This window comes from Sparus aurata, chromosome 18, assembly GCF_900880675.1.
Source record: "Sparus aurata chromosome 18, fSpaAur1.1, whole genome shotgun sequence".
Taxonomy (NCBI): Eukaryota; Metazoa; Chordata; class Actinopteri; order Spariformes; family Sparidae; genus Sparus; species Sparus aurata.
The window spans coordinates 10,461,474-10,474,124 of record NC_044204.1 but is presented as its reverse complement, the minus strand read 5'-3'; the positions used below and the strand labels follow the sequence as shown (position 1 = coordinate 10,474,124).

The window sequence follows — 12,651 nt, the reverse complement described above, 5'->3', positions numbered from 1 at the left end:
AACTTTGAGTCCATGTGTTCGGCTTTAAAGATCTCTGACATAAAATATAAAACCAAACCAGCAGATTAAACCACAGCGGCCTACATGATAAAACTCAAATGTGAGTGGGAAACAACCTGTTCACTGCAGCTAGTGTCTTCACCCAAAACCAATCATGCACAAAACGGCATCTCAGTCAGCAAGCAGCTGTTCTCAGCATTAAGCAAAACGATGAATGTTTTTATTTTTGGATACTTGACAGTACAGGCATGTTTGATACAGGTACACATGAGCCTTTGTTATAAGCAAAACTGAACCGCAGCAAATAATCCGATGTGTTCATGTTGAAGGTAAACGTCTGACGTTGGATCCTTGGACCTCGAGAGAAGAAGCATGTCTGGCTGAGCACAGCTCTGAAAAAGGATTTTTCTACTCTGAATCCGACCAAACTGATCTCCAGCAGCTTTCTGAGACTAAACAGATCGCTGATGTTCATTAAATAACAGGACATAAACTGTAACACATTTTCCTGGATGCTGTTCTCTAATGACAGTGTTCCTTTATAAAGACGCACATCAAACTTTCAGTTAGCTTCATTACTTTTGGCTGCCTGCCCTGTTACAGTGAGCAACATAATACCAGTCTTGTTTGTCTGGTATGAAAATGAGGCTGGATGTGTATTTATGGCTGCACGATGTCCAACATGCTCCTCAGAGGGCGAGACGGGAGATTCTGTACAAGAGTCTGCAGAGTGTGTGTTTAAAGCAGTCAGACGATGTGATGGGGTTGTAGCTGGACAGACGGGAGCAGCTAGGCCTCAGAGGTCCTCCTCCTGATCTCATCTATAAGGTCTGCTCTGGAAATATCAGCCTGTGGTATGAAAAGTACGGTTAGTTCTAACCACTGTAGATGAAATGGCTGTTTTTCAGTCTAATCACACAAGCAGCAACCTCCTAGGCTGAAACATGAAGCCAACATTGAATTACCAAGAGTTCCTCGAACATGTTTACAGCCTGGTGCAAGAAACAGGTGCTCTCTGTAGCTAATTTGTCCCTACATAACAACTGTTCAGGGGGTGAATTTTTATATACATCACTCATCTGAGTCGTATTAAGGCTTAAGGTTCTGCCTGATTCAGTGTGTAGCCACTTTGAGTGACATTAGGGACAGTGAGGGCTTCACCTCAGCTCACTGCAGTCACTGATCTTTACCTCCCAGGTATGTTTGTGGTGTTGGTGCCTTCTGGAGAATTGATTATGCTAATAACGTTTTGCTGTGCAGTGAATTGGACTACGATTCACAGGAGGGACAGACGGCAGTGCTTTGGATTAATGAGTGACCCTGAATGAGGTTGTTTTTAAAACTTTTGAAAAAACTACATTTATCCTCACTCTCACCTGCCATAACAAGCTGCAGAGGGACCAAAATCCACTTAACTTTCTGTAATTCTTTTTAGTTGACTACTGAATGGAGGGAAATGTACTTGGTAAAATGAAAAGCTTCTGCTGGATAACAGACAGAAACTGAGTCTCTGGTGAGTGCCGACTTTCTTCAGAGACTAAACTGAACACAAACACAGACACACACACCCTCAGTGCTGGTTCTTGTTCCCTTTCTTACAGCTAATGTACAGTAAGGTATTCTGACCGTTCAGGATGTTATTACATTGATCTTTTTGCTTGTTTTACTTTTACGATGTTAACTCTGACCAGGAACAGTAGAAACAGGGCTACTGTTCCTCTGTGTTTTTACAGATTTGTTTTTACAATACGTGTGTACAATCAACACAATTGTCATTCAGATGCTGCTTTGTATCTGCATGTATGACAGCAGAGATGCAGTGTGTGTCCTGCATCAGTGGTGTACCTCCTCTCTGGTGGCCACCACACGGAGTTTGACCACCCCGTCCTTCAGCTCCTGTTCTCCCAGTATGGCCACCAGGGGGATCCCAGACTCCTCGCAGTGCTGCAGCTGACTCAGCAGTTTGGGGTTCTTCTTGTACATCACCTCTGCCTAGACACACATATACACACACACGCGCGCGCACACACACAGACAGACCACCATATAAGGTGTGCTTTAATTTCCTCATTAGTAATCAGATACATTATTTGAGTGACTATTGAAAGATTTGGCTAGATGAGATCCAGATTGTGTGTGAAATGTGGAAACAAACGTGTGCAAAATGAGATCTTTCCAAGTACCTCTTTCTTTCAAATCACACTCGAACCTCAAGCCTCCACTTCAAAACAGCCAGAAGCTGTGTCATTTACAAGTGCTGCTCAACAGCTGTACTGAAAAGCCCTCATCCAGATGAATGACTCCTCAACTGAGCTCAACTATACCCAGTAATCAGCTTTGCATTGAAAACATAATTTCAGTGATTTATTAGAGTGGGGTCCTTAAAGCGAGGAGCCGGGGTAAAGTGAGAGAGAGATGACGGGCCACATGCGGTGCTTCACGGTCAGTAGCCCTTTTTGGATAGAAATGGCGGCACAGTTGCTCCAAGGTAAGGACGGTAATATGCCGGCCTGTCTTTCTAAAACGGAGGCGTAATATTCCTCCTTTTCCAAAAGCCGTCTCTGGGGTAGGCGTAAACATGTGACGTGACGTGAAGCTCGGAGTTGGGCTGTGAACAGTGACAACGAATTTGTCTTCAAAATAAGAGCTTTACATTGCACCCCATTGGAGTTTAGAACTGGGTTCTTAGCGGGGGGCTTTTAATTTGAAAGTAGCGACCGTTCTTAGCCTGCCGACACAACAACAAGCTAACACAACCAAACAGCTACATAGACTGAGGAGACGCTAGCATCTCCTGGATCTCAGTGGCTGTCCAGTTGCTCACCCTAATGTCCGCAGATGAAGTGATGGACTGACTGCTGTGATCAGCTGTTTCCTGGTTTTAAAACTCCTCGGCTGTGGGTCGCACTACAGTGCAGGTCATCAACACCTCCGCCCACCTCACGCAGAGGCCGGCACATTGCCGCCTCGTTTTTAGATAGCAGGCGAGGCGGCAATAAGTGTTCCCTCCGAGGCGGAAAATCGGCGGACCAAAACAGACCCCCAATTTGCCGCCCTCTGTCTAAAACAGCGGACCGAGCCGCCAAAAGGTGCTCTGGTGCTCTGTCTAAAAACGGCTACTGCCTAAGGTCAACTGTTCACCAAACGCACTCTTACACACCTTAATGCCGGCATTCCAGAGCTCGGTGATGAGTTTGAGTTTCTCCTCCAGCAGGTTTTTCTGAGCAGACGCCACCATGACCTGGACCTCTGTAGTACGAACCTTCTCTGCTGAGGCCTGGACGACACAACACTGTTACAGTCTACACACACTTATTATCAACACGCTCCTTCAGCCGCACACACTGACAAGTTACCTCAGCCTTCTGCTCCATGATGGAGAAGACCCTCTCGATACCGATGCTGACGCCCACGCACGGCACTTTCCTGCCCTTGGGGTCAAACATGCCCACCAGGCCGTCGTATCGCCCTCCGCCAGCCACGCTGCCCACGCTGACACTCTCTTCTCCAGGCGCCCCGTTTTGGGCCTCGGCGGTTACTGGGGCCACGCCTGCCTGAGTCAGCACTGCCTCATAAATGATTCCTGTATAATAGTCGAGGCCGCGGGCCAGACTGAGGTCGAACACGACCTGGAGACGATGGGAGTAGGTAAAGACAGAATAACATGGTAATGAGAGGATGTGTAGTGAAACAAGAAACAAATACAATGGAAACAAATTGTGAAAAAAAGAGTTATAGTGTGCCTGACTAGCAGCATGTCTCACCTTGTCTGTGACCTGGAAGAGCTGCAGGTAACTGAAGAGCAGCTTTATGTCAGAGAGTCCAGCACAGGCCAGCTTACTCTGACACATCTTCTGGTCCTGCAGGAGGCGCTCTGCTAAGTCCATTCCACCTGCAGCATAAACAGGAGCACAGCCAACAGACAGACGGCAATATTAGTGTTCATCTGGACTCCAACTTGTATCCACCTGATGAATGGAAGCACTTCATTTACTGTCCGTCTAGCTGCTAAATGCGCCACTGTGTTCACCTGCAGGACCCTACATTCACCCATTTTACTCACTTTGACCAGTCTACTAATGCAGGAACTTTCTCTGCACTGTATATGATGTAACCTCCCCTGCATGATGAGGAAGTCATTTGAATAATCCAGAATTAGGTGAAGGTCAACCCATGAGCTGACACACACACAGTCATACTGTAGGTGTGAGTAGCAGTTTTAGGCGCATTACACTGACTTTTAGAGCTGGTGTGGCTGCTGACATGCACGACACCAGAGGGATATTTCACTGACAGATTACATGATATTACTTCAGTTTATAAACTAAAATGGCACTCAGTGGAGCGCATAACTCCACCACAGTCCCCTTCAAATGAGCAGTCTGTAGTTTTCTAAAAGAAATGTGAATGAGCAGAGAAAGAACCTCATTGGCTGATTTTTTTTTCCTGCCTAAACAAACTAAACAAGCAAACGCTTTGTTGTCATGACTGAATATACTGAATAAACAAACTGACCTTAAAGGACAACACAATTTATACCATTTTCCTTTGTTTATATGTGGCGGACCCTGCCACCCCCCTAGCTTTAAACAGTGTTCTCGAACTTTATTTTCCTCTGAGAACACCTTGTGTATTCATATATTCTTATGGATAATGTTTGCATTATTTCCGCATTAGTATTGTAAATATTAAAATTCTGGGTTTGGATTTCTTCTCCAAAACTACATAGTGTCCCTTTAATACATAAGCAGTATTTAAATGTTGCAGCTTATTGAGGTGGAGCTCATGTTATCTTTGTTATTTACGATGTAAATTTTGGTCTGCAGTACTGCATCATATTTTACAAACTGATGTTGAATCAGTATCTGGTAACTGTAGCAGTCAGATAACTACTGTGGAGTAAAAAGCAGAATTCCCCCCTTTAAAATATGAACAGCAAACTGAAAATGATGGAAACATGTATTGTTGAGGTAGTGATTCCCATGAATTAACGAGACTCTGGCAGCCACCATAGTGCAGGTTGCTGCACTATGGTCTCAAATTGATCCAAAAATGTTTTTCAATTGTCATTATAGGGCTAAAGATCTCCAATGTTTTGCGCTGTTGCTTCGTAAAGTGTCTTTAATTCTCAAGCAGTCAACCCCCTCACATCAATAGATTGATATTGACTATTGATTATAGCTTATAGGCTGGTGCTAACATTGTATAGCCAGAGCTGTGTAGTTTAAATTGTGAGGACTGGACTAATCACCAGGCAGCAGAGTCTAAGCTTGGTGTTATATTTGATTATTTTCTACATTTCATATTCTCCACAATTTCTCCCAAAGTCCTCCAGACTGAGCCACCATAGTCTCAGGAAATCCTGTGGGAAACACTGGTTGAGGAACAGCTAATCAGTAGACAGTGAGACCACTGATGTCGCACTTCTGGTTGTGAATTTAGGGAAAGTCTCACCCTGCATACTGACGTACTCCCCGATCTGGTCAGCAGCCTCCTCTGACAGGCCCTTCTCATTCACCATTTCCTTCTTCACGTCCTCCCAGGGCATCTAGTTTGGACAACAGACAATGGCAAAACAAGATGTTCAGATGGTCCAGTATGTGGACATTTTACAATTTATTTCTCTATTTAAGTATGTACATTGCACTATGCATGTGAAAGGCAGCTGTAAACAAAGATGAATGGTTAAACCATGTCAAAAACAAATCCCATGTGGACATTTATTTTCTTTCTAAATTAGTCAAACACCAGAAATCCAAGTACATTAAGCCCTGCAGTGCAGTGAAAATCTAGCGTTCATACCAATATCTGACCCCATGAACCATTAACTTGACCTTCTGTCAGGGACCAGGGCTCCAAATGAGCGGCAGGCTTTGCAGAATTGAGTAGAACTGAACAGCACAGCAGGAAGTCTCTATACCTTATCCAATTTATCCACCGTTGAACAGATGGTGCGGAACTTGTCATCTGGAACGCCACACACGGCGAACATCCCGTCGAGGATGCGTCTGTCGTTGACCTGAAGTGGAGGACGCGGTTACAGAGATGACACCCACTGATCACAGCCTGCAAGTTTGATCTGTAGATCTCACTGACAAACCTTGATGCGGAAGTCACCAAGGTCCAGCTCGCTGAGGATTTCGTGCACAATCTTCAGACACTCAGCGTCTGGAATCATGGCGTCATACTGGCCCGCAATGTCAAAATCCTGAAACACACACACACAAATGGATTGAGTAACACACAGTTTCCTAGCAAAAGGGAGATTTAAGTGAATTCAACTAGGTCTGTAATCTAATCAGTCAAGTGTGAAAAGACATATCTGAAGATGACTCACACATTGGTAGAACTCTCTGTAGCGTCCGCGAGTCATGGCTGGGTTGTCGCGGCGGTAGACCTTAGCGATGTGGTAGCGCTTGATGTTGGTGATCTTGTTCATGGCCAGGTAGCGGGCAAAGGGCACCTGAAAGAGGGCAGGTCAAGGACAACACACCACTCTTTGCTTTGATGGAGGCATTCCATATTTTGATTTGATCAACTGAAACTATGACATTAATGACTGTTTATCATGGAACAAGTGGGACTAAATATAATGAAACCTTTGGAAATGGAACAATGACACCATTTTATTTAAAATTGTATCAATTCATTAAATCTACAAAATAATGTGACAGACAGACAAATGTATATTTTAAGGCCACATTGCGATACAGGATATATAGATTGACATTTGAAAATCTTCTCAAATAAAAAAAGTGTTAAGACTAAACAAAATGGAGTAAGGCTGTATTTTTAACCCTGTTACTGAATATTTCTCCCAATAGAAATTCCCCCAAATTATGGCAAAGCACATTTTTTCCAAACAAAAAAAAATGTAGAATAACCAGCAGGAGACCACTGATGTGTGGAGTGATTTTGGTGGCACTACACTCTGAATAATAGTGAAGTTATTGAATATTTTTTGTAGTTTCTCTTTTCGGTGTTGCACTTTGTAGACGGTCCCTGCGCCCTCGTCTCACAGCTGGCTGACCATACAGACCAGAGTTAATGTCCAGACGCTCGTTTGGATGAAAATACGGTTGTAGCTCGTTGTCTTCCTCACTACGGTAGGAAAGAGCCGTCAATTGTGTTTTAACAAGGTTGCACTTATGAGTTATTGATCCGTGAAGTTCGAATCTGTGAATATATTTCCAACTTTACCGAACTAAATCCTACCACATAAGTCAGTTACGTATCATATCAAACTGGCTGCGCTCGCTCGCTGTGCTGCAAGTTTCGTTCTTCTGTTTTGAGAAGCTGCCACTGTCTGAGAGGCTTTCACGTGAGATCATCGTGATGATGAGACTCCACCTGCGCGAACCGCGGACTCACTGAAGTTACTGTGAGTGACTACTGTGCACTCGGGTGGCTGTAATTCAAGGCAAGCTCGCTACGCTGACCGGTGGCCGTGCGATGATTTATTTTTTTCACGGGGTATCAAGGCCAAAGTGCGGCGCAACGGCGGCCACCAAAGTGTTTGTTGAAGAGTGCCGGGGTGTCTGTTCCAGCCCCTCCCCTCTCTGTGTATGAAGGAGGAGGGGCGCGGGGAGCAGTGCAGAGAGCTCCGGGTCAGCGGTTTGCCCGGAGCAAGGACCACAGCGCAAATTTGAACTATATCGATGTATGCGATATGGTCTAATTCCATATCACATTTCAAAAATATATTGATATAAGTTTTATATATATTTATATATAATATATTGATATAAGTTTTATATCAATATATCGCCCAGCCCGACTTCCAAATCAAAACTGCAAGTATTAGAACAGTCTGGTAAACTCAGACAGTTGCACCACTGTACTGTAATGCAGACTTTGAAACCAGGACAAGACCACACTATCACCATGATCAAAATCTAAGGCTATAAAGTCTCCTGTCACGATAACATTATCGTAAGTACTGCCCAGCCCTACATCAGTGAAGTGAGAGGTCTGCACAGAGACCCAAAGGATACTACAAGACAACACTGACCCAGCCAGTCTGTTCACCCTCCTGCCATCTGACAACACATGCAGCAGTACCTGCAGCCTAACCGCCAGACTACAGAGCAGGGATTATTATATGGCGCAACTTCACCATATGTCAATATAAACGGTATTGTCTAAAACTTTAACTCGCTTGTAGATATATCTTTAATAGTCTTTATATCACTTAGCCCCTACAACTAAACACTGACAGTATTTCAAAAGGAAAGTGATTTAATCTGCTTCTCAATGATTCACCGCTCTGAGGGAGCACACGAGCTGTAGTGCTGCTAATGCCAAGTGAGCAGGAGTGTCAGAGAGAGAGTGCACTTCAGATTTGATTATAATAAGTGGATTTACTGAGATATTGATTTATCACAGCACAGCAGAGTAACGTCGTCTGCCCTCTGAAGTGGGATGTCACAAACTTCTGTTTCTTTTTTTTCAGCAGTCTTTTGTCGTGTTGCCTGCGGTCCTTCCTCAAGCAGAGCTTGTTTTATTGTCATAATAACAACCACATACTGAGAACAATGAACATGAAATGTGTCCGCTGTGTGTAGTGAGTGTGTTACCATACCTGCTGAACTCTGGTTAAGACCTGGTTAAGACTGAATATTAGACCACCTGAGCACCCCGTTCACGTTCAGCCGGCTGATGCTAGTGACTGTGTGTATTTGAAGGATACAGTGAGGTCGTATCTGAGGGACAGCAGCTCTCCTCCTTGGTCTTTGAGGTCGTAGATGAGCTTGGAATCTTCTCCATACTTCCCTGTCAGGGTTTCCTAAACACCACACAGAGATAACAAACATTCATGTTCCAATATGGAGTGATCTTGTGTTTTCCACAGGCTTCAATGAGTGGCCAACCACGTTACGTTGTGTTAAAGTGTGTGTGAACATGTACCTTCAGTTCAAAGACAGGTGTGTCGATGGTCTCTGCTCCGTGGCGTTTGAAGCAGCCGATGATGGTGTTGAAGACTTTCTCTCTGATGGCCATCTGCTTGGGGTTGTAGTCCCTCGTTCCCTGAGACAGAAAGTCATTTGCTGTGTTTCAGTCTGACTGTGAAACTAATTGGACTAAAACTTGAGAAATGTTGCCAAACAACATTAGAAATAGGTTTGCATCCATCGGTAGGGTGGTAGTGAATAAACTAAGATCAAATATGTATTTTAAGAATTTAATGCTCTCCTAACGATAATGTTTCTTGGTGTCAGCTACTGTTTTTATAATTTTTCCATGTTAACTGAAGATGATAATTAAAAAATATGAATATATTATGACATAAAAGATCAGCAATGATTTTTCACATAATAACCAGATAAATGTCAGATTTCAACACTGTAGTCTCACCTTTGCTGTCTTGAGGACAAACTGATGTTTGCCATCATCTCCTCCCAACTGAGCCTTCAGCTCCAGCAGTTTGGCTACCTCTTCATCAATCTGAGACACACACACACACACAGAGGAGAGGTAAGGAGATCATAAGAAACTTTGTAAACAGTTACCGTAAGATGACATTTAATTACAGGATATTTTGCCACAAACACACACACACGCATTACCTGAGCAGCAGTGATCCCAGTGATAGAATGCACAGATCGGACACGTGTTGCAGTCCGACAGCCCGCCAGACGAGAGCAAGCACGAATACAAATCATGCCCAGCATGATCATTCCACAGCACACGGGAAACAAAAAGACGAGGGCCCAAAAAAAAAGTCCAGAAATTGGACAGGAAAAGTTCAGGAGTGCATCATGGGTACATCAATGTACAGTGGTATTGTCCAGGGCCAGCCACAGAAGCCAATCACAATGGTCAGCAGCAGGAGAGCCAGGAAGTGAGTTGAGCAACGATGTCCCCCAACGGTGAGGTAGGTGATGGTGATGATGAAGGAGGAGGCAGGCCGAGGTCATCCGGGGTCAGGCGGGAAGAACAGGAGAAAAGTGGTGAGCAACCCTAGCACTAGGGGAGGGCGGGGCATGACGCATCATCATCATCATCATCATCACAGCGTGGAGGATAGAACATGAAACGCACCAAGTCAATCAAAGCAGCGAGGTGGACACAGCCCACACACACGCACGCACACACTCACACACACACCACCCTAGTATCAAATCTATGTGTACAGTGTATTTAGTGTGTCTAGCAGTTTCACGAGATTCTCAAACGTGAGTTTCTGTCTGCAGCCTCCAGCTCATGCTCACAAAGAAATATATCAGTGTAGTTCCTTCTGAATTAGCCCTGCTAAGGCAGTGTATCAAACCTCTGTACTCTTTATCACAACAGCACATTTGTGTCCACAGTACTAAGTTCTCAAAAGTGTGGATTGACTACCAACTGATGGCATTGGATCCCCGATCACATTGGTCATCACGTTTACTCCTGATTACATCATTGTTTAGAGTAATTGTTGCACTTGCCAAAGAGCTAAATTCATCAGGCACTGCTGGATTTTCAGGCTTCATTCAGAGTTAAAAGTAGATGACGTAACAGCTGAGAAGTCAAAACCAAACAACACACAGGCAGTGAAGGACAGGAGAAGCTTACAGAGAGTGAGATCAGAACAGAGATGAACTGAGTCTGTGGACTGGTCAGCTCATCTCCTAACACATGCACGTTTTTACCATGTCACATTTGTATGGAATTATTTCCCTATCGCATCACACATGTTAAAATAGCGGGACGACACCTGAAGAAACCTGATTAGCCATTAGCAAGTATCTGATGACATATGCTAGCAGGTTATTGCGTCAGCTCCCTTTACACGTCTTGGATGGAGGCGCATTAAGTGACAGAGTCGTCGAAAGACCTCCCTCTGAAGATAAACTGAACTACACCTGATGTGTGGGTCGGGTGGATACTTAGCCTTTCACACCGCTACGTTAGCTCTAGCTTGTAAAGCTAACTCGACACAGCTAAGGAGCGCGGCCACTGCTGGCGAGCCGCTATCATCAGAGGTAACGCTAAGCTAACTGCACCTTGCAATGAACTAATGTGCACCGTACAATATGACAGGTGACATTTAGTAAATTATTGGTGTTTTGCTCTGACTTCGGCAATGAAATAGCAGAGGGAGAAGTTCTTTAATTAAAAGACTTTTTAATGGGTGTTTCGACTATGACAGGCGGCGTTTTGGACCTGATGGATGCCGAATAAAGCAGCGACTCGTTAAATCAGACAGCAGGGAGTCAGATGTGGGCAACATGATTTTCAAAATAATCTGACAGAGTTGGAATGACTCTGGTGTTGGGATTTACAGACAGCTGTGCAGAATGAATGGAGTTCTTGTTGGTGTACAGGGCTGTTCTGACATGCTCCTCACCGCATGTTAGGGACTAGCCTCACTCTGACGTCTACATTAACCTCTCAGTCTGAGTACTGACCTGGTCTTTGCTCGCCTTCTCTGACTTTAACTTCCGGACGACTTCCCCTTGGCTTTTAATCGCTTCTTGTATCTGTGCTTTGTCCTCCATGGCTTTTCATTGATGTCTTTCCACCGTCAGTTTCCCCCCGGCCTGCAGCTGTCAGGACTGTGGCAGTGTCGTGAAGCGGAAACGGAAAACAAGGCACACTTCCGGTCAGGATTTTCTAAGTAAAAGACTTCCGGCCGAAGCTGCAGGAGGCCCAGGTCTCCTCGTGACAGAACAGGGCCAGCCCCCAGTTACTTTGAGGATAGAAAAACTTTCAAAGAAACATGGAAAGTATGTTTTGGTGTTGTGATTGTGACTGAAAGCATCAGTAGAAACAGATATTCAAATATTCAAAGACATAAGAAGAGCTGTAATATATTATACCAGCACTAAGAACACTTGTGAGAAGGTTTGTTTAGTTTCTAGGTTACATTTGTGAGTGATTAAACCAGCGTTAGCTCAGGCCAAGAGAAAGGTCAGAACTGGACTGTTGTAGAATGTAAATTGCATGGTGATGGAAGGTGTATCAAGGTTGTTCAGACCTGGTCTCAACTTCTTTCTTGAGTGAGTCGATCCCAGGTGGACAGCTCTGTGTGTGTGAACCATGAGGAGGCTCGTCCATAGAGGCAGAGGAGGTTGGTCCTCCTCTATTTTTGAGAGGCAAGAGGAAGATCAATGTTTTTTTTAAGAAAGAGTAACTGGTTGAAATAAATCATTACCAAATCTCAGTATCATTTATAAAATATTATATATATATATATGTATATATATATATATATATATATATATATATATATATACATATATATATATATATATATATATATATATATATATATATATATATATATATATATATTATATCATTAAAAAAGTTTCTTCTTTGGAAGAAAATCCACTTAAAACGGTTCAACAGTGACAGCTGCAGACAGAGGAGACAGAGCAGTCTGTGAGAGGAGCAGGGAGCAGGAAGGTGAGGCTAGAGGAGGACGGAGGGCTTCTGTCCTCCGTGGGAGGGATCTCCTTCCATTCACTCAATGCATTCAGGATTTTTTCATGCTGATCTATGATTGGCTAAGACACGTAAAATGACGTGCTAAGGGAGGACGTCCTCCCTTACCAATCAGCAACCAGAATACAAGATTGACAGCAGGTTGGTCCAATAACAGTTCCCAAATTTCATTCTCACATTTATACAACCGTAAACAAAAAATACTTTTATGTATTTTAAAGC

At 43.9% G+C, this 12,651-nt stretch overlaps 1 protein-coding gene across 2 annotated transcripts; it reads right to left on the bottom strand.

Annotated features, from left to right (window-relative positions):
- Positions 1–192: 192 nt before the first annotated feature.
- On the bottom strand, positions 193–11,581 carry hars (histidyl-tRNA synthetase). 2 transcript variants are annotated; one of them, XM_030397026.1, is made up of 14 exons: positions 11,391–11,540; positions 9,567–9,966; positions 9,355–9,444; positions 8,908–9,027; positions 8,690–8,785; positions 6,338–6,463; positions 6,101–6,208; positions 5,921–6,019; positions 5,455–5,548; positions 3,765–3,892; positions 3,357–3,629; positions 3,161–3,277; positions 1,846–1,992; positions 193–849 (listed from the first exon to the last, which is right to left on the bottom strand). In XM_030397026.1, exons 2-14 carry the CDS (start codon positions 9,675–9,677, stop codon positions 790–792), a joined length of 1,569 nt encoding a protein of 522 aa, XP_030252886.1. In that variant the 5' UTR covers positions 9,678–9,966; positions 11,391–11,540; the 3' UTR covers positions 193–789. The 2 variants fall into 2 exon arrangements, with proteins under 2 accessions (XP_030252886.1, XP_030252887.1); XM_030397027.1 differs by lacking the exon at positions 9,567–9,966 and having other exon boundaries at positions 11,391–11,581.
- Between the last annotated feature and the right edge of the window lie 1,070 nt (positions 11,582–12,651).